The 21,283-nt window shown below is 37.2% G+C and overlaps 1 protein-coding gene across 3 annotated transcripts in view; it reads right to left on the bottom strand.

Moving 5' to 3' along the window:
* The window catches only part of FSD1L (fibronectin type III and SPRY domain containing 1 like), a 70,567-nt gene extending 49,403 nt beyond the window's left edge, over positions 1-21,164 (bottom strand). For all 3 annotated transcript variants that reach the window (XM_059925224.1, XM_059925226.1, XM_059925225.1), the window contains exons 1-3: positions 20,975-21,164; positions 7,597-7,692; positions 5,191-5,322 (exon numbers count right to left, since the gene is read on the bottom strand). In XM_059925224.1, coding sequence (XP_059781207.1) covers positions 5,191-5,322; positions 7,597-7,692; positions 20,975-20,989 — 243 coding nt within the window. In that variant the 5' untranslated portion in view covers positions 20,990-21,164. The remainder of the gene's footprint in view (positions 1-5,190; positions 5,323-7,596; positions 7,693-20,974) is intronic.
* Between the last annotated feature and the right edge of the window lie 119 nt (positions 21,165-21,283).

Genomic DNA, 21,283 nt, shown 5'->3' with positions numbered 1-21,283 from the left:
CAAAAATAATAATAATAATTATGTTCATTAGCATTGTAATTAAGAGTCACAAAACCCAAAGTGGACAAAGTTCATCTAAGACTCCATGAGAAAAAAAGGTTAAATAAATTTATATGACCCAATTATTCATTACTGGGAATTTAGCCAATAACTAGAAATATAAATTCAATAGTTTACAAGAGCAATAAATGCAGCCTGTTTTAAGATGAGCACTATAGATTTTATGTGTACACACATATACCTAGCTCTGTATAGGGCTGCCAGAAAGTAAGTTCTGATATGAAAATATCACACTTCTTCTAGAAGTCAAAGGACATATTTTAAACCAAAACTCCACAATGGATAGAGAGTACCTAATTCTGAAAATCTCAAACATCTTGACTTAAGGACAGCACACCTAAATATCAAAATCCACATGCCATGACATGAATATTAGATCTCTCCTCCAAATCAGCAGTGACTTGGCTTAAAGATGATTCTAAGACTCTTCTAGACTTTTAATCTTTGATTATGTTAACAACTGAACTGCCTCTTACCTGGAATACCCTCTCTTCCCTTTATTAAGTAAGCTTTTCCCTCCCTCAAAGTGCTTCAAATCAGTTTCTAAGAATTGCTCCTGAACTCAGTTCCCTTCATGATCCCTCTGCATTATATACAGCTGTAGAGTGTTTACATTAACATTATTCTTAAATCGGTTATATCTTACATACATTTTTGCTTACTCTTATAAATTCTAATCTCTTTGGCAAAAGAATTTGATTTTCCTTTCTTCTGCATTTCTTGCAAATTACCCTCCATGAGAATGTGAAATGCATGAGGGCAGGAACTGTTTTGCTCACTACTACTTACTCTAAATCCAGCATAGCCTAACTCAAATTTTACTGAATGAATGCATAAAATCTTGATACTGGCAATCAAATATTATCACTGACTTCCCCATAAATTATTAAAGTAGCTTCCCAAATATGAATTTGGAACATTAAAAGATGTGGAACATTCCAAGGTTTTTCAAATTCTTTTATGACTCTAAACTATCTTTAGAGTAAGCATAACAGGACATAATGAAGATGATAATATAATTTTTAAAAATCCAATGATAATTATGACTTCAATGTCTAATAATGCATTTCTAAAGCTATTATCATATGAGCTTTGTTTCCAGTGTATGTGAATTTTGAGGAGAGGAAGAAAGGGAAAAGTAGAGAAAAGGACCTAAGAGAAGCAAGTCAACTGCCATTATTTAAAACCTAGCAATATAATAAGATACGTGAATAATATGGGACAAGGAGGAAGTATTTTTCCTCCTTGGAAAAGTTTCTACTTCTAATGAAGGGTGTTATCAGTTCAATTTTATTTAGCCAATTGCAAGGTTTTTTGTTTTTGTTTTGTTTTGTTTTGTTTTTTGGCCACGCAGCATGGCTTGCAGGATCTCAGTGCCCCGACCAGGGACTGAACCCAGGCCACAGCAGTGAAAGCCTGGAATCCTAACCACTAAGCCACTAGGGAACTCCCCAATTGCAAGTTTTTAAAATTGTGTCTATTGGCTGCTTCTAGCTTCCCTATTAACAATGCCAGAAAAATAAACTGCATGCACAGTTAAGCAGAAAGAAGGTGCCAACAAAAAAAGGCACCAACCAGGTATTTGAAACTTACAGGTAAGAGAGAAGAAAAATAATAGTAGCAGCACTGGAGCATCACTCACTCCAGGGGTGGTTAAAGGTGGCAGATAAGAATTGATAATGCACATTCAATATGCGTGAGATTTTTGTCACTTGATGGGAAGAGGAAAATGTAGGAGAAAAAATATGACTCATGACCATTTTGGTAGCAAATTTAATATGTGGTATAGGCCAGGCTGACAGAAATGGTGTCTGGTGAATACAATGAAGATAATTAGAGCTGCTCTGGCAGAGAAAAAGTATGGGGAGGGAGAAGGGAAGGTTAGAGATTAAGCAACTGAACGCTTAAAGGGTATTCCAAACTGGTGCTATGATGGAGGATTTCGGCCCAAGACAGAACAGAAATCTCCACAGGATGAGTCATGGGTGAGATCTTCAGAAGATGCTGAGTTTTCCTTTATTCTCCAATCTTGCTTTTTTAAATGAATGAATTTCTTATTTATTGAAATTTATGGATACTTTATGACTAAACTAATTACCTTTAAATGATTTAAGTACTGTTGGCTCTTGAACAATGGGGGGGTTAATCCATATATAACTTAGAGTTGACCCTCCATATCTGTGGTTCTTCTGCATCCACGATTCAACCAACCACAGACTGTATGGTACTGTAGTACTTACTATTGAAAAATATCAGTGTATAAGTGGACCCTCACAGTTCAAACCCACGTTGTTCAACTGCAATACAACTCCCACCTCCTAAATATAAACAACAAATTTCAACCTGGGAAGAATGGACAGACTTGAAAGCATATTTAATACTGGGAAATTGTGTGTGTACAGCATGTTTGTAAGAGAAAGAGAACATTTGTATTCTTCCATAGTTTTCAGATTCTCAAAGACATCTGTGACCAAAATCAGCACACAAAAAACAGCTGCATTTATATATATGAACAATGAACAATCCAAAAAGGAAATTAAGAAAACAATCCCATTTAGGGACCTAATGAAACTTAAAAGCTTTTGCACAGCAAAGGAAACTATAAACAAGATGAAAAGACAACCCTCAGAATGGGAGAAAATATTTGCAAATGAATCAACAGACAAAGGATTAATCTCCAAAATATATAAACAGCTCATGCAGCTCAATATTAAAAAAACAAACCCAAACAAAAAATGCGCAGAAGACCTAAGTAGACATTTCTCCAAAGAAGACATACAGATGTCCAAGAAGCACATGAAAAGCTGCTCAACATCACTAATTATTAGAGAAATGCAAATCGAAACTACAATGAGGTATCACCTCACACCAGTTAGAATGGGCATCATAGAAAATCTACAAACAACAAATGCTGGAGAGGGTGTGGAGAAAAGGGAACCCTCTTGCACTGTTGGTGGGAATGTAAATTGATACAGCCACTATAGAGAACAGTATGGAGGTTCCTTAAAAAGCTAAAAATAGAATTACCACATGACCCAGCAATCCCACTACTGGGCATATACCCTGATAAAACCATAATTCAAAAAGACACATGCACCCCAATGTTCATTGCAGCACTATTTACAATAATCAGGTCGTGGAAGCAACCTAAGTGTCCATCGACAGATGAATGGATAAAGAAGCTGTGGTACATATACACAGTGGAATATCAGCCATAAAGAGGAACGAAATTGGGTCATTTGTAAAGACGTGGAAGGACCTAGAGACTGTCATACAGAGTGAAGTAAGTCAGAAAGAGAAAAACAAATATCGTCTATTAAGGCATATATGTGGAATCTACAAAAATGGTACAGATGAACTGGTTTGCAAGACACAGATGTAGAGAACAAACATATGGACAACCAAGGGGAGAAAGGAAGGGGGGGTAGTGGTGGTGGTGGTGGTGGTGGTGATGGGATGAATTGGGAGATTCGGATTGACATATATACACTAATATGTATAAAATAGATAACTAATAAGAACCTGCTGTATAAAAAAAATAAATTAAATAAAGTTCAAAATTCGGAAAAAATAAATAAATAAATAAAATCAACAAGTCAAGCATACCAATACCAAAAAAGGGAAAGAACATAAAAGATAATTCATAAATGGCAAAAATATCAAGAAGCATGTTAAAATATTCAACCTAATAATGAAGGAACTTCAAATAATAACATGCTTTCCTCCCTCCATTTAGTTGGTAGAAATTAAAAAAATATATATCCTTACTCAGCAGTGAAAAGATCGTTTTTGCATCTTGTTCAGGGAGGGTAAAGGAATACAACCATTTTGGAAGACAATATGGTAGTATAAAGAACACGAAAAATGTTGTTTAATCTTGATGAAATCATCAGAGATGTCCACAAAAATACAAAATACTTGTACAACATGGAGCTACTTACAGTAGCAAAAAACAGAATAACTAGATACCTAACTATAGGGAATTGGTTTAACAAATTTTGGTAGGTAATATTAAGAAGAATGTTTTCAAAGACTTTTCAATGGCATAATAAATGATTAAAAAGCCAGGTTAAAAATTATACATAAGATATTAATTCTATTAAAAATGTCCCTATATATGTGTATTATATATGTATATTTAAATGTATATTACAAAAAAGAAAAAAATAGTGACTATTTCTGAGTGACAGGACTATGGATGATCTTTATTTTCTATTTTATAATTTTTCTAAATTTTCCATATGAACAATAAATATTATTCCATTGTAAAAAAAAAAAAAAAGAAAACAATCCCATTTACAATAGCATCAAAAAGAATGAAATACTTTGCAGTAAATTTAACCAAGGAGGCAAAAGACCTATTCACTGAACACTACAAAACACTGCTGAAAGAAATTAAAGACACAGATAAATGGAAAGACATCCTATGGTCATGGATTGGAAGACTTAATATTGTTAAAACAACCATTGTACCGAAAGCAATCTACAAATTCAATGCAATCACTATCAAAATTTCAATATACACCCACGTATACTGCAGCATTACTCACAACAGCCAAGAGATGGAAGCAGTCCAAATGTCCATAGACAGATAAATGGACATACCACATAAAGAAAATGTGGTAAATACATGCAGTGGAATATTATTCAGCCATAAAAAAGAAGGAAATCCTGACACATGCTACAAGATGGATGAATCTGAAGACATTATGCCGAGTGAAATAAGCCAGTCACAAAGGGACAAATACTGTATGATTCCACTTATATGAGATATCTAGAGTAGACAATACAATGGTGGTTGCCATGCAGTGGGGGAAAAGGGCAAATGGGGCGTTGTTCAATGAGTATAGAGTTTCAGTTCTGCAAGATGAAAAAGTCCTTGAGATCTGTTACACAACGATGTGAATATAGTTAATACTACTGTACATTTAAAAATGGTTAAGAGGGTAAATCTTAGGTTTTTTATCACAATTTTAAAAAAACGGTATCTATGACCAAAACAAAATTAAGAATCATTCTTCTACAAGATATCAGTACAGTTATACAAAAAATTCACTAATTTTTGCTTTCAATAAATCAAGCATTATACAGACCAAAATTATTCATATTTAAATAGTTGCACGATCTCACCTGTAACTCCTGTGATTTACGAGCTTGTTCCTGCTTGATACTGTTAATCATACTTTCTTTTACCTCATCCAGTATGGAGTATAAACTATCAAATTCTTCATCTAACTCTGAAAGTATGTTAGAAGAATTTTCCTGTTTAATAAACAAACAAAACAAAGATTTTACTTAAGAGCTGTCAAACATTAAAAAACTAAAAGATATAGTACTTATCAAAGAAGAGAATAGATTCATATTATGAATCTAATATCAGCCTAATATCATAAAATAATTAAAATTCTAATATTTGACATACACCTTTAAAAACAGATAAATCCAAGAAGCTGGCTGCTAATGCTGATAGTTCTACTTCAGCAATGCTATGAGTTAAGCAGCCTTTTATGAACTAGCCCATACTCTCCTCACCTTTTATAAGACTGTTTCCACAGGACAATGTGAAAGTTTGTATTAAGGTTGTCAACTTTGTCCAGACCTTTAGGCTCTAAGGCAGACCCTAAGCCAGTGGTTCTCAACTCTTGGTGTGCATCAGAATCATCAGTGAAGCAGATTTTAATAAAATATTCCAGAGATTTTGATTCTGTAACTCTGAGAAATAGTCTGGGCATATAGGGATGGGGCTGATTTTGCGCAAATTTTTAAATCTTTCAGGTTGCCTAAAACACTGCATTTACATAAGATAAGCAGAATTAAAACACTAAGCAATTCCTTACTGGGTCCTAAGAGATTTATCAAATGCTGAATTTCGGTGCTAGAAGGAACCTCAGAAATCATCTACTGACTAGAATTTGTAGTCAAACTTCTAAATTTTATAAACTGAAATCTGTTTATAAAGTCTGTTGACCTCCAAGAGTTCCTCACTGCCTCATTAAGCAAGATGATGCTATCTCAACAAGAAATAACAAAATATCTGTGAAATCCCTAGATAAGCGATATTCACACTTGCAACAATTATGAGATAGAAGAAATTATCTTAAGGCATTTTTCAACATAGATGAATCATTCAACTAAGAGAAGCGAAATTGGCACTGGTTTACAAAACTAATACACAAAATCTACTGTAATATTACAATCCAAACTTTTGCTTAAAATGTTTATAAAAACCAGACATCATCTCACTGGAGTCTTACCAAAAGTGGTGTTAATCATTTTACTAGTTTCTTTACAGTAGTAAGAACATGATGTGGAGGAAGAAATGTGCAGTCTGGAAGGCAGAAGACCTAAGTCAAATTCCACATTAACCACTCAGCAACAGTGTGACCTTGGACAAGCCACTTAAATTCCTGGACCTCAATTTTTTCATCTGTAAGAAGGAACTGGACTGCTCTTTTCCCCCTCAATAACCAACTGGCACATTCTTATGGTCTCTCGTCCACTACAGCTTATGCTCCCATCTTCAGTGACGAGGGTGTAGCTTAATTCCCCCTCTATTTTTTTTATGGATGCTAAGGTAAAGTCCTAATAATCTGTCAATCAGAAGAACAGTGTGAGCTAGCTCTATCTAAAGGTACCCTTTTACAGATTTCAAATGTGATGATTCTCTCGTCCATAGACCAAGAGTTTTAGAACCACTAGCTCTGCTTATTTAAAGAAACTGGATTAGTGGATTCACCAAATTTTCCAATAAAATAGTTTGAGAAAGACAGTTAAACTGGTGAAGATTATAATTAACTAACTTCAATTACAGCAAATTCAGAAGTAAAGAAAATACAAGACCATAAGGTTTAACAGGCCATGCAATTACCTAGGTTGAACCAAACAAAAACCACAGGGAAGGATTCACTGTCTACAAGTATCCTGGAAATCTTCTATGTTTATTTCACAAAGAAATGACCCTTAAATTAATTAAGGCACATTCATGGGAAAGCATCACCAGCTTATCTTAAGGTCTCTTCCACAATCAACATTTGATTATTTACAGTATGGATTATCCACCTATACCTGGGACCATTTCCTTAAGTATTCCCCTCTCTCCTCAATGGGCACTTTACCTTTTACTTTTATATCTTACTTTCATCTAGTTCTGCAAGTGGACCTCTTATCATCTACATTTTCTTTCTACTATTTACAGTAAAAGAAATGTTTAGCTTCCCAGTACTTTTAGAAAGGCACAATTTGCTCTTAATTGGAATTAGAAAAGACAAACATGAAACGGAAAGGAAGAAAAGTGAGCATTATAATACTCCTAGCAATATTCCAGAGTTTTCTTTTTCCCTTACTATTCGATCTTTCCATGGAGAATGTGGTAATAGCAAATAAAGCATTTTTATTTATCTGCCATTTAAAAACCCTGCTCTCACCTCCATTAGTTTATAATCTATAGTTGACAGTGTATATTTATACTTCTGATTCGACCCAACAATCATTAATTGTGACATATTCACACAAATTTTTTTTAAAACAGATTCATACCTGAACTCCTTTTAGTGTTTGATTTAGTGTATCAATAAAGTTCTGAATTTCATCATTTTTATTTGCCAGAGTTGAAATGATCCTTTGTAGAGCTTCCTAGGATAAAAAAAATTTTTTAACACTATATTTTATTAAAAGAGAATTATAAACTTTATAACAATTCTCTAAACAAACTCTGTATGTAAGAGTATATTACATAATAAACAGGAGCAATGTAAAACTTCATTGTTCAAACGCTATAATTACAAAAGATGGGATATATATTGGTACTGTTTTACAACCTCTTACTCCTAGTGTACAACTTAATTACCACCATATCTTTCACACTGAAGATGATCAATATTATTTAACATAAAGACTGTTACTTTAGGTCATAAGGCCATGGCAAACGAACAGAACCAAATCCTTAAACGTTGCAAAAATAAATGGAAACTTCTGATCAACATCAGGAAATGAGGAATAAAAGCAGAGACACTGAAATTTGACATTTTATTTATTTATAAAAATTAAAAACATTATATTTTAGAAGTATGAAAGTAGATAATAAATTTGCAGTTAAAATTACAACATTCATTGCAATAGTTACAGATGCTATAGAACCATAATAAATAAGGTAATTTTAGTAGCAAATACCTCAGACTTTTTGATAATGCTTCCTATTTAAATAAAACACTTGATTATTTAACTTTCTCATACTCTCTGCTTCAGTGTTGTCCAATAAAATTTCCTGCTATAATGGAAATATCCTATATATGTGCTGTTCTGTATGGTGGTAACTAGCCACATGAAGCTAATGAGCTCTTGAAACGTGGATAGAGCAACTGAGAAACTAAATTTATTTTAACTTGAATTAATTTCACTTTTTATTACACATGTGACAAGTGCTGTCACATTGTACATCACAGGTCTAGTTGTTTAATAACTCTTCGTGGGTAGTAAAAGCAAAATCCAAACAAGGTACTTGCATTCTCAGTAAAAATCAAAAGCAAGTACTTCCACTTTATAATTTTTCCCAGAAGTACAAGCCTTATTTCCATAAGCACCTACAAACATAAATATTTCAATAATTTCCTGTAAGATTTTGTGTAATAAAGTTTCTCCTCAAAATATTATCAAAAACTGATAAAAGGCTAAATATAAAGAGCTCAGGAAATAATCTGATAACGGGATAACATTTCATATAAATGTTCATAAAGCATTATAGTAAAAAAATTAAAATAATTACAGCTCTCATTTCATTCTCCCAACAATCCCTGGAGATAAGTAGGTATTATCATCCCTGGGCCGGACTAAGCCTCTCTGCTTCACTTACCAATGCTATTTCTTCCCATCCTCACCACTGTTGTTATTTTAGTATAATAACACAATGAAGTTATGCTATGAAAGAGTTAGCTGTTTATCCTCTCGGTGTTCCCTCCAGAAACAGGTACATGGAGATTTGAGTACAAAGACAACGCAGAATGCAGCCAGTACCTGGGGGAGGGGTGGGCACAGCTGGAGGGACGAGAGTGGTAGTACAGAGATGTAGAAAAGGAGGGTAGAAGACTTAAGAGTCTTTCGAGTATTCCTCCAAGACAGACTCTCTATATACTTTAAAAAACACAATGGAACAGTAAAAATGGTTCTGCCAGTCCTCGGCCTGTGTACAGTAAGCTTCAATTAAGATTGGGCTTTTCAGGTTAACAGACTATCTGCATCCTCTTCTAACCCTCCCAATGGTAGGGTTACATCCATATTATATAGATGAGAAAATGGAGATTCAATCAGTGGCCCAAAGTGACACTGCTTGTAAGGTAATGATTATGTTCAGTCTATCTCGAAAGCCCATGCTCTTTACCACTTTAGAATACTGCCTCTAAACCTAACCAATTTGCCCATTATATGAAACACCCATACAATAAATTACATATTGTTTTAATATTTTGGTTTGCTAAGACTCTTCAATGACATATAAAACCACTGGAATTTTCTTGGAGAATCACAGCTTGAGCTTAAGCTTTGTCCACTGAAATTAGTGAATTTCTGGTAAAGGAACTTGATTGTAACATTTTAACTTCTATCCACATACAGCTATTATAATTCAAGAATCTGGGACTTCCCTGGTGGTCCAGCGGCTAAGACTCTGCGCTCCCAATGCAGGGGGTCAGGATTCGATCCCTGGTCAGGGAACTAGATCCCACATGCCACAACTAAAAGATTCCACATGCCACAACTAAAAGATCCTGTGTGCCGCAACTAAGACCCGGCACAGCCAAATAAATAAATAAATGTTTAAAAAAAAAGAAAGGAGTATCATTTTAAAAAAATAATTCAAGAATCTGACATAATATAAACACATATAGAAATTCTGGTATTCCAAGAAAAAAGTTCTGAAAGCAGGACTACATAAGCTGAGTTCTGAAACTTTACCCTAGCCTGTGTATGTGACATGAGGTTAAAGTTTTCTCTAGGTGGTAAGACCCAGGGAAGAGATCTATACAGGGATACTGTGTTCCTAATATAGGAGATATGCAAGGGGAGGCAAGTCCAGTAGAACTTTTTTTAAAGTATTTTCTAAATATGCCAAGCAACATACCAGGGCAGGATAAGAAACTTTGAGAAAGAGGCAAAAAGAACTAAAAGATACCATAATGCATGGAGTTTTCTACCCTACTCTACCCCTCCAGGGCCTCCAAATTTAATCACTAGCTTTTATAATGGAGACACAAGTAATTGATAAAGAAGCTGAGGAGGAAGTGCAAAGCCGGAAGTCTCAATGAAAGTGATGTAAGCTGTGTACAGCACCTATTCTCTGGGCTCCAGACCATTTTTTTTTTTTTTAAATGTTATTTATTTATTTTATTTATGGCTGTGTTGGGTCTTCGTTTCTGTGCGAGGGCTTTCTCTAGTTGTGGCAAGCGGGGGCCACTCTTCATCGCGGTGCGCGGGCCTCTCACTATCGCGGCCTCTCTTGTTGCGGAGCACAGGCTCCAGACGCGCAGGCTCAGTAATTGTGGCTCATGGGCCCAGTTGCTCCACGACATGTGGGATCTTCCCAGACCAGGGCTCGAACCTGTGTCCCCTGCATTGGCAGGCAGATTCTCAACCACTGCACCACCAGGGAAGCCCGCTCCAGACCATTTTAATCCAACTGCTTACTAGAAATCTCCACTCGGATATTCTCAAAAGCACTTCAAAGCTCAACATGTCATAATGTCCTCCACTAAACCTGAGCCCTCCTCTAGTGTTCTATCTCTGCCAATGGCACTACCAGCTGTAAAACCAGAAACCTAGCAATTCAAAATCAAAAACAGAAAAAAAAAAAAAAAAAAAAACCCAATTAAAAAATCAGCAGAGGACCTGATCAGACATTTTTCCAAAGATGACGTACAGATGGCCAACAGGTACATGAAAAGATGCTCAACATCACTAATCATCAGGGAAATGCAAATCAAAACCACAATGAAATATTACCTCACACCTGTCAGAATGGCTATTATCAAAAAGACAACAAATAACAAGCTCTTGAGAGTATGCAGAGAAAAAGGAACCCTTGCACACTGTTGGTAGAAAGGTAAATTGGTGCAGCCACTATGGAAAACAGTAGGGAGTTTCTTTAAAAATGAAAATAGAACTACCATACCATCCAGCAATTCTATTTCTGGGTATTTACCTGAAAACAAAAATACTAATCTGAAAATACTAATTCAAAAGGATAAATGCACTCCTATGTTCACCGCAGCATTATTCACAATAGCCAAAATAAGAAAGCAACCTAAGTGCCCATCGATAGATGAATGATTAGTGAAGATGTGAGATATATACACTGGAATATTACTCAGCCATAAAAAAGAATGAAATCTTGCCATTTGCAACAACATGGATAGACCTAGAGAGTATTATGTTAAGTGAAATATGTCAGACAGTGAAAGATAAATACCATATAATTTCACTTATATGTGGAATCTAAAACACAAAACAAATGAACAAACATATTAAAACAGAAAGAGTCATAGATACAGGGAACAAACAGGTGGTTGCCAGAGGGGAGAGGGGTAGGGGGATGGGTGAGGTAGGTGAGGGAGATTAAAAGGTAAAGAATTCCAGCTACAAAATAAACGAGTCTCAGAGATAAAATGTACAGTGTGGTAAAAACAGTCAATAATAATGTAATATCATTGTATGGTGACAGATAGTAATTAGATTTATTGGGGTGATCATTTGTAATGCATAGCAATATTAAATCACTATGTTGTGTGATTAACATAGTTAATTCCTACAGGAATTAACACAGTAGGTCAATTATACTTCAAAAACAAATTCACAGAAAAAGAGATCAGATTTGTGTTTACCAGAGGCAGGGAGGGGGTGGGGGGACTCAGAAGTAGATGAAGGTAGTCAAAAGATACAAGTACTAGGGGTATAATGCACAACATGATAAATATAATTAACACTGCTATATGTTATATATAATTAATGCTGTTGCCTAGTATATATGAAAGTTGTTGAGAGTAAATCCTAAGAGTTCTCATCAAAGAAAAAATACTTTTCTCTTTTTCTTTTATTTTTTATCTACATGAAATGATGGATGTTCACTAATCTTACTGCGATAATCATTTCATGATGTATGTAAGTCAAATCATTACGCTGTACACCTTAAACTTATATAGTGATATATGTCAATAAAACTGGAAGGAAAAAAAACCCAGAAACCTAGGCCATCATCATTACATCCTTTCCTTTCATTTGTGCTCTACACGCAGTCACCAACTTCTGTAGATTTTACCTCCTAAATAACTCTGTAATCACTATTACCACAAGTCAGTATCATATCGCAACTTATACTCTTGCAAAACTTCTTAACAGGCCTCTGATCCATTCTTTCTCCCCAGTAATCAGTTCTCTATATTGCAGCTAGAGTAATATGTTAGCATCACTCTTCCTGCTTAATCGTCTTGCCACAAGTCCTTGGATAAAACTGAAAATCTTTTAACATGAGCTGTTAACATGACCTTAAACGTGACATTACATAATCTGTAAGACCCTGCATGATCTTCCCATTGCCTACCTCACCTGTTTCAACTCACACCAGACTTCTTCTCTCTTGCTGTATTCCAGCTGCAGTAGCCTGCTGTGAGTTTCTCTAATATGCTTTGCTTCCCATCTGGGAACCCTCACATTTATCAATTCCTCCTGTTCTAAAACATATACACAATTTTTTGTTAAAACAAGTTCCAAAAAAGTATAGAATGAGCCCATTCTATATATCTAAGTATACACCCACACACGCGCATGCACACACATGCACACTTGCTTCATTTCTTTTATTATCAAAGCCTGATGGTGAAGAAGGGCAAAGACAACTTTCAACTGGGACTCTATCAACCTGAAAGAATGCCTACCAGGGTCTCTCAGACTTCATCTCAGATCTCAAGTCTCCCATTACCCTCCAAATACTGATGGATAAAGTGACAGATAAACATAGATGGATAAAGGCAATATAAATTATCTGAAGTTTATCTAGATAATATAACTGATTTTGCAAGACTTCAGGTGGCCATGACTAAAAGCTTTAGGTGATACAGGTCTGAAGATATGCTTTGACAAATACGAATTCTGCTGGATCACAGCAAAATATATAGAATGTATGTCTCCAGAGGCAGTATGCATAGGCAATCTCAGCCATTATCCTTTGGTCACGCACCTCAGTCACCAGAAGCTCAAGAAAACCTACACTATCAAAATTAAGCCTCTCAATTACTTGACTATGGAATTAGTCTAAGGTAACTGCTATGTTCACAAAAGGAGGGGGGGAATGACACGCCCCAGCCAAGCACAACTGCAGTCATTCCCATGGAATGGCTCAAAGTAATCTGGGGTGTACAAGGCACGAGGTACCGTCTTCAAAGCAGCACAGCTTAAAGTTATGCTTATAGTCCCTATAAATCATGTGAAGTAAAAGCACAATCAACTGACTCTAAGCAAAATAATAATAACTAACACTTTTATACTCTTAAGGGCCAAGCACTATCTTAAGCTCTTTACATACATTAATTTGTTTAATCCTCTCAAGAATCCTATGAAGTAGGATACTTGGTTATCCTCATTTTCCAATTTGGAAGCTGAGGTATAAAGAGGTTAAGTAACTTGCCCGGGACCTCAGAGTTAGTATGTGGCAGAACCAGAATTCAAATTAAGACAGTCTGACTCCTGAGTCTGTGCTCTTAACAATTAGTACTGTACTACCTGAAAACAAAGATCAGAGGTCCATGAAAAGAAAGTCAACATCTAAGAGCATCAAAAGGACTTAAGATTTTCTTTAAGACTGGAAAAAACTAGGGATGAGCAACCAGCGGTAACATGCGCCACCCTGCCGAACACAAGGGCAACAGTAACAGCTATGCTTACCACAGGCGTATGATCGTTATGTCCGAGAACATGAGGACGGTCACCATTTGAAATGGCATGGTTCTACTGGTTTTAGCTTAATATATGTGAATATGACAAATTCAAATGTGAGTCTTAATTCTGCATTCAACAAAAAACTCTGCCAACTGGGCTACTTAACTGGAAACTATCCAGTGCAATAAGCCCCTGAAGTTATGATGCAGAAACTTCCTGTTCTTAGAACCAGTGGCAAAAAACCATTATACCTGTGTTTATATGCTACTCTGAATCCAAAGGCATCAATAACCAAGTGGCCATAATTAGACACTGTGATATATGGGTTTCCCACCAGCGTCTACTCAGACCAGGAGAAAATTTCTGATTCAAATTCTACATTAGTATTCCAGACAGCTGAGATACACGAATCTAGAACCACTGCAAATATCACTAATCAATCTACAATTTAAAGGGGCCAAACTATTACTATAGCCATTTCAGTTAGTATTCATTAAGCACTTTCTATGTGCCAGGCACTATGCTAAGCTTCTAACATGGACTATCTTTTTAATCATCACAATAGAAAGTAGTATTAGTCTTTGCATTTTATGGTTGAAGAAAGAGAAGGTTAAAGAAGTTAAGAAACTTCCTTTGATCACACAGCTGTCAAATGGCAGTCACAATTCAAATCCAGGAAGCTGCCTCCAGAGTCTGTACTTTTACACCACTCTAGGCTGCATACACTGCAGAGGACTGTACAAAACAGTCACAGGGTTCCTGCAACCAGAGCAAAGGGATCAGTGAAAAATCCTAATGCCACCAGGAATTACACCACTTGTATCACTCCACACCAAAGACCTCTCCTTTGAATTCGGTAATGAATAGAAATCCACAATGCTCTATCCAGCTGGTAAGTTAGACAACCAGAATCTTACCAGCTGACCATAGCTATGGCAACACATAACAAGAGTATTGTGCTCAAAAGTGATGCAACGAGCTAGAAAAGGAGAATTATATATTGTTGAGGAATTCAAGAATCTGATAATCATAAATAGTTACCTGGTAGAAAGCTACGCCCTCTGTAACAGTGAAACAGCTGGGATTACTACCTCTGTATACAGATGCAACTGAGGTGATCCACAGAAAAAAAATCTAATAAAAGACCTGGTGGGGAATACTGTCTTTTCGCCCTGAGCCCAGCTGCAGATATCAGGGCAGAAGAAGAGGTTCTTTCCCAACTAGGATTTGAGGAAATACAGTGTATCAGAGGCTGAGGAAGCCTCATCCATTTTCACAGCCTCTGAACTGGCTGTTCCATCCAATGAAGTCTAGGAGGCTCACATTCGGCCACGGAAACCAGAGGTCCCATCATCTAATTAAGGGAGGTGGAATGGAAGTAGAGATGGGGGTACTCTCAGGTACCACTGGTAGCAGTATAAACTGACATAACCTTTCTGAAGGGCGACTTGGCAATTCACATCAAAAGATATTTAAAAGCATATACACAATGACTCAGTAATTCCATTTCTACTAATTTATTCTAAGTAAATAATTAAAGAGTATAAGCCGAGACTTGACGACAAAGATGTTCATCTTACTGTTATTTGTAATATTAAAAGGTTAGGACCAACATAAACGTATGACAAAAGGATACTAACTAAAAATCAAGTAGGGCTTCCCTGGTGGCGCAGTGGTTAAGAATCCTCCTGCCAATGCAGGGGACACAGCTTCGACCCCTGGTCCAGGAAGATCCCACATGCCCCGGAGCAACTAAGCCCGTGCGCCACAACTACTGAGCCTGCGCTCTAGAGCCTGTGAGCCACAACTACTGAGGCCCACATGCCACAACAACTGAAGCCCGTGTGCCTAGAGCCTGTGCTCCGCAACAAGAGAAGCCACCGCAGTGAGAAGCCCGCGCACTGCAACAAAGAGTAGCCCCCGCTCACAACTAGAGAAAGCGTGCGTGAAGCAACAAAGACCCAACGCAGCCAAAAAAAATTAAAATTAAAAAAAAAATCACGTAATATATATCCATATTAAAGAATTCTGCTAAATCATTAAAAGTGCTGTAGAATGATATTAACATGGTAAAAGATATCATTACATATTAAGTGAGAGGCAAATTATAAATCACTATACATAGCATGATACCATAGTTTTTTTAAGTTTCTATACGCATTAAAAAAGACTAGACTGTAATACATACAAATGTTAAAAGAAGTTATCTCTGGGTGGCAGGATTACGGGTGATTTTTATTTTATTTTTTTCATTTATCTATATTTCCTAATTTCCTACAATAAACTTGTATTACTTATATTTATAATGCAACAGAAGTGCACAGGCTGGCAGTGCTAACACTATTATAAATTAGTTCAAAATATAATTAGCTATCATCAACAAATATCAATAACTGAGACCAGATTCATCAGAACCTTGTGGCTGGGAAGAAGTGCCAACTGAGGATATAAAACATACAAAAAGAAAGCTGTAGAAAAAATCCACTAACTTCAAAGTATTGTCCACCCTACACTGGAGTGGAATATCTATCACTACGGCATTCAATATGTGTTTGCTGCATGAATAATCCTGCTTACATTCAGCCAGGCATTGCAAAGAACCATTGTCTTTAAAAAAATTTTTTAAAGTTAGGTCTGTTTCACTATATTTCTAGTTTTTTTAAACTGTCAAGTTCAATAAAAATGAAGGTGTCTGTATTTAAACACAATGATACGAGTATGTCAGCATGGTCCTTTGAAGAGGGTACTTCGTACCTTGTACATCCCAGATTACTCTGATCCACTCCACGGGAATGACTGCAGTTGTGCTTGGCTGGGGTGTATAAAACCCCAGTTATACCTTCCTGTTCACACCTCTATTTTAGAAAGCAAAGACCTTCCCTCAAAAAAGAAAGAGAGCTGGAGAGAAGGGAGATACATATACTACAGAAAAATGATTTGTAGCAGCAAGGGAGACCAAATTCCAGAGTTTTATCTAAATCATGTTCTATACTTTCTAACAACGATTTTTACTAGACTAGTTTCTTAACAAACAAACAAACAAAAAACTACTTTATAGGGGTTTATATCTTAAGTTTTATCTTAAGATATAAGATATACCTTAAGATAAAGATATATCTTAAGATATATCTTAAGTTTATATCTTAAGTTAAGATATATCTTAAGTTTATATCTTAAGTTAATATCTTAAGTTTTAATGACATTAATCATACCACCATTTAAAGGCAAAGGAGCAAGGCAAGAAGGGTGGTAATGAAAAAAGCTTGAGCTGTGAAGAAAGACCTGGTATGAATCCAGACTACCACTTGCTAGCTGTGTGACTCTGAACAAGTTATTTAACCTCTCTCAGTTCCATCTTCCATATCTTTACAATAGGAATAACAGCTGTTGTGAGAATTTAAAGCAGTCTAATACAATACTGGATACAGAACAATACTCAAATTTCATTCCTCTTTCCTTTCCTCAGAACTGAGAAAAAGGCATAATTTTGGAACATGAGAGACGGTTGGTTATCTGGATATGGTGGAGGTCTCCGAACTGTTAGGGTACAACAAGAAGGCAAAGGGTAGCAAATACCAGGGCAGAGGAAGAAACTGGGATGAGGAAGCCAAGTCTAGACATGCTACTGGTTGCAGGTTGTGTTGTGCTTTAAAACTCTCCCTACTCAGTTCAATCTCCTCAGTCTAGGTTTGTCCAGTCTTGCACATCAAGCCTTGCCTGACTGTCACTATTCCTTTCCAAGCAGAAAGTAGAATATGCGGGGAAAAGTGAGGAAAAGCAAACAACTGACAATGTATGCTCTTGATGACATCTTTCCTCTGGGATCCCTTCCCCTTTCCTCTCCACCTTTATTATTCCTACAGCACAAACCTTTCCTAGAAACAGCAACCCCTATGAATATGAATGATCTCCTGCACAAGAATTTAACTGAAACTATCAAATTCTAAGCACCAAGATTCTAGAAAGGTGCAAATGTCTTATTTGTTTCAATGGTTTCTTTGAACATACACATTTTATCAGGTAAAGAAACCATTGGGATTTTATCTTAAAACCACTTAAGGACATAATCAAAAGGTTTGAGTATCAAATAAAGCCACCTATCCATAACACATCCTGTTCACAAGTGTCCCAGAAACTCGATATAAACAAAATCCCTCTGTTTATTTCCAGAAGATAATACTGTGGTTTTCTGTATCCAACAGTACACCTTACATACCCAAGGTAATTATGTTTTCTTCCTCTACTCAAACAGAGCATCTGTTGCTAACACAAGTCCAAGTTGTTTTCACAGACAAAAAAGCAGCTGGTCAAGCTAATCCATTTGCTGACTAGCCACCATCAAGCTTCTGTAAGACTGTCCAGTTAACTTAACCTCTATTGTCAGATTGCATGAGTCAGAACTTCCAATCCTCTTTCAATTAGGATTTAACAACTCTTCTTTGGCATCATCATTTGAAACATTTATTACAGACATAAACGCAGAAAACATGCTTTAAACTTAAGGACAAAGGTAAGAAATGGCTAGACTGGATTAGAAAAATGGTTATACAAATTATCAACAAAGGGATAAAGTTATTTTGAAGTTGAGATTATGAGATTACTAATAGCTAACGGATAGTACTTATGTGTGCTAGGCACCAAGTGATTTTTAAAAATTAACACGATCTTCATAACCCTTTGAGGTAAGGAGACTTTAAAGATGAGGAAATGGAGACAGCAAATTGCCCAACCTAATTCAGTTCATAAATAGTAGGACTGGAGACGACTCTGAAGCCATCCTCTTAATAATTTAAAGCCCAAATCCCAAATACCTTACAAATGGGTATATATTCAAGCCACTCTCACCCTTTGCCACTTGCAGTAACTATGTTTCCTTATGCTGACTAAGGTATCATCCCTGCTATTATTTTCGTTGTAACATTCTATAATAGAAAAGAAAAATCATGCCAGGGGTGTACTACTACTGTCTTATTTCAAGAGAAATACATAACCAGCTCAGTTCATTATTAGTTGAGGTATATAATTGATTCTGCAGTAATTCATGAGAAAAGAATGCTCAAATTCAGAGCACTGAATTGGTTATAAGCATCAACACATGATGCTTATTTTAAGCTATAAAGCAAAGCGTTTTTTATTAGAAATATTATTTGAGACTATCAATGAAATTCAACGTATTTTCTAATATTGAGAAGTTGTTTCTCTAAGTTATCTAAGATACATTAGTACCGGTAAGAAAGAACAGCTAATTCTTCGCTACCTCTGGTAAAACTGTACACAGTATGTGTAGGTACTCAAATACAAGATTTGGAATGAAATCAAGTTCAGATCTTAGCCTTATGTATGGCTAGTGGTATGACCTTGCAGGACTCACTCCAACTCCTGAGTCCTCATTAAAATGAGAGACAATGCATGCCCTGGCAAAAAAAGATGATCCACATTAAAATACTTTTTAAAATTATATTTTACAGCACACAGAGTATTTTAGTACTTATTCTTTGTAAACTTTAAGGCACTGTACTTTAAAGTATATAATTCATACTTAATTATATTACCTGCTTTTTACAGTAACTCTATACAATATTCTTATTTCCACTGTATATATGAGGAAATTGATTAATCATAGTTAAGTGATTTGCTCCATATCACAGAGCTACATATAGCAGCATGGAACCCAAGTCTCTGGACTCCAAGTCTTTGCCCTTCCATTTGCTCTGAACTAATGTCCACTCAGATACCACATGACTTTTATTTAAAAAGTTAAATAAGCTTTGAAATGTTTTACAAATTCAAAACACACAAAATGTAATTTTTAAAAAATGTCTTACTAATACTCATGCAAATAAAAAAACTGAATATACCTGAGTTTCAAGATGCACACATACAATGAAATCATATGACTTTTGTTAAATACTGTAATAGTTAACGCTAAACACATGACTACACTATTCTCTCATGCCCCCAGTGCTCCTCAAGGAAGTGAATCCAGGCAAAATTATAGAAAACAATGTTCTAACGTTTTTTCCAGTGCTTTCTATCTAATAATAGAAAAGAATGGCCTCTTGGACATGCCCTTGTTTTTCCCTGCTACATTATTAGTAACACTGTGTTCCTTCCTATACTGCACTATATTTCAATTACTATAATCTAACAAAGAGAGCACGGTGCTTGATTTTTATATAGGGATTATAACTAAATATTAATAACACTTCTAATTGTATTCAGAACGTTGGCTATGTTCTCTAAATTTTTTTTTTTTTTTTTTTTTTTTGGTTAATATAAACGGCTAGTTCTGTATACCCTTTCTTTAACTTGTTCAGAAAGTACAAAACATGCCAAAACAACCATTAAGGTAACTGACCAGCAACACTGAACTGGTCGGAGGGTGGGACCGCTGCTCTGACAACTGTCAGTCTTTTCTCTCAATTCAACCAACACTAAACACCAAGACGTTCTAGTGAACTAGTCCCGAGGAGGGCTGGGCGGTGGACAAGGCTGGGGCGAGGGGCGGTACTAAGGAGATCGGGTTCCCGACCTAAAGAGGCACAGATTTTGCCAAGATAGGAGAAGACTGGGTCGAGGAGAGGGGTCAGCTTCGGCGTCAGCCGGTAGACCCCCATGTGCCTTGGCTTCCTCTTCTGCTAAGGATGGATAAACCCTCACTAGCACGCCGGGAGGCTGCGAGAATCAAAGGGGGCCCAGACCGTTGCAAAAAAATGATGAAAAACTGGGGGCGGCTCCCGCTATCCCCTCAGGAGCCAGGGCCCAGGACCCAGGACCAAGTACAGGACAGAAGCTATCCAGGATCACGGGGCGCGGTCCCCGCAGCCCGGCGGGCGCCGCTTTGCTCCTGGGAAAGAGCAAAGCGGCCTGGCGGCCTCGCCCTCCGCGGCCATAGCCCAGCCCCAGGCTGGCCTGGTCAGCCCTGCTCGCCCACCGCCCACCCGGCCGGGGCGCTCCGCCCAGCCTCGGCGGCCCAGCGCCCCCCGCCCGCGCTTACTTTCTGGGAGTCCATGGCCAGGGGCTGTGTCCGCTAGACCCAAAACCGCGTCGAAGAACCTTGCGAGGAGACGGAGGGAGGTCGGACACGCCGACACGGCTACCCGCGGCAGCTACTCTCCTGGGCCACCGCCGCCTCGGCCTCAGCCTCACACCGCACCGGCGCCGCCCGGCCGCGCCCCGTCCGCGCCCAGCCCCGCGCGCGCCGCAGTCGCGCCGCCGTTGCCAGGGTGAAAGGGCGGCCCGCGGAAGGGAGGGGGCGAGGAGCGCCTTGCGCACGCGCCCTGCTGCGAGACGAGATGGGGAGGGG

The sequence above is a fragment of the Balaenoptera ricei genome, chromosome 6 (genome assembly GCF_028023285.1).
Source record: "Balaenoptera ricei isolate mBalRic1 chromosome 6, mBalRic1.hap2, whole genome shotgun sequence".
In the NCBI taxonomy this organism is placed as follows: domain Eukaryota; kingdom Metazoa; phylum Chordata; class Mammalia; order Artiodactyla; family Balaenopteridae; genus Balaenoptera; species Balaenoptera ricei.
The sequence above is the reverse complement of the archived record's forward strand: the minus strand, read 5'-3'. Positions and strand labels throughout refer to the sequence as shown.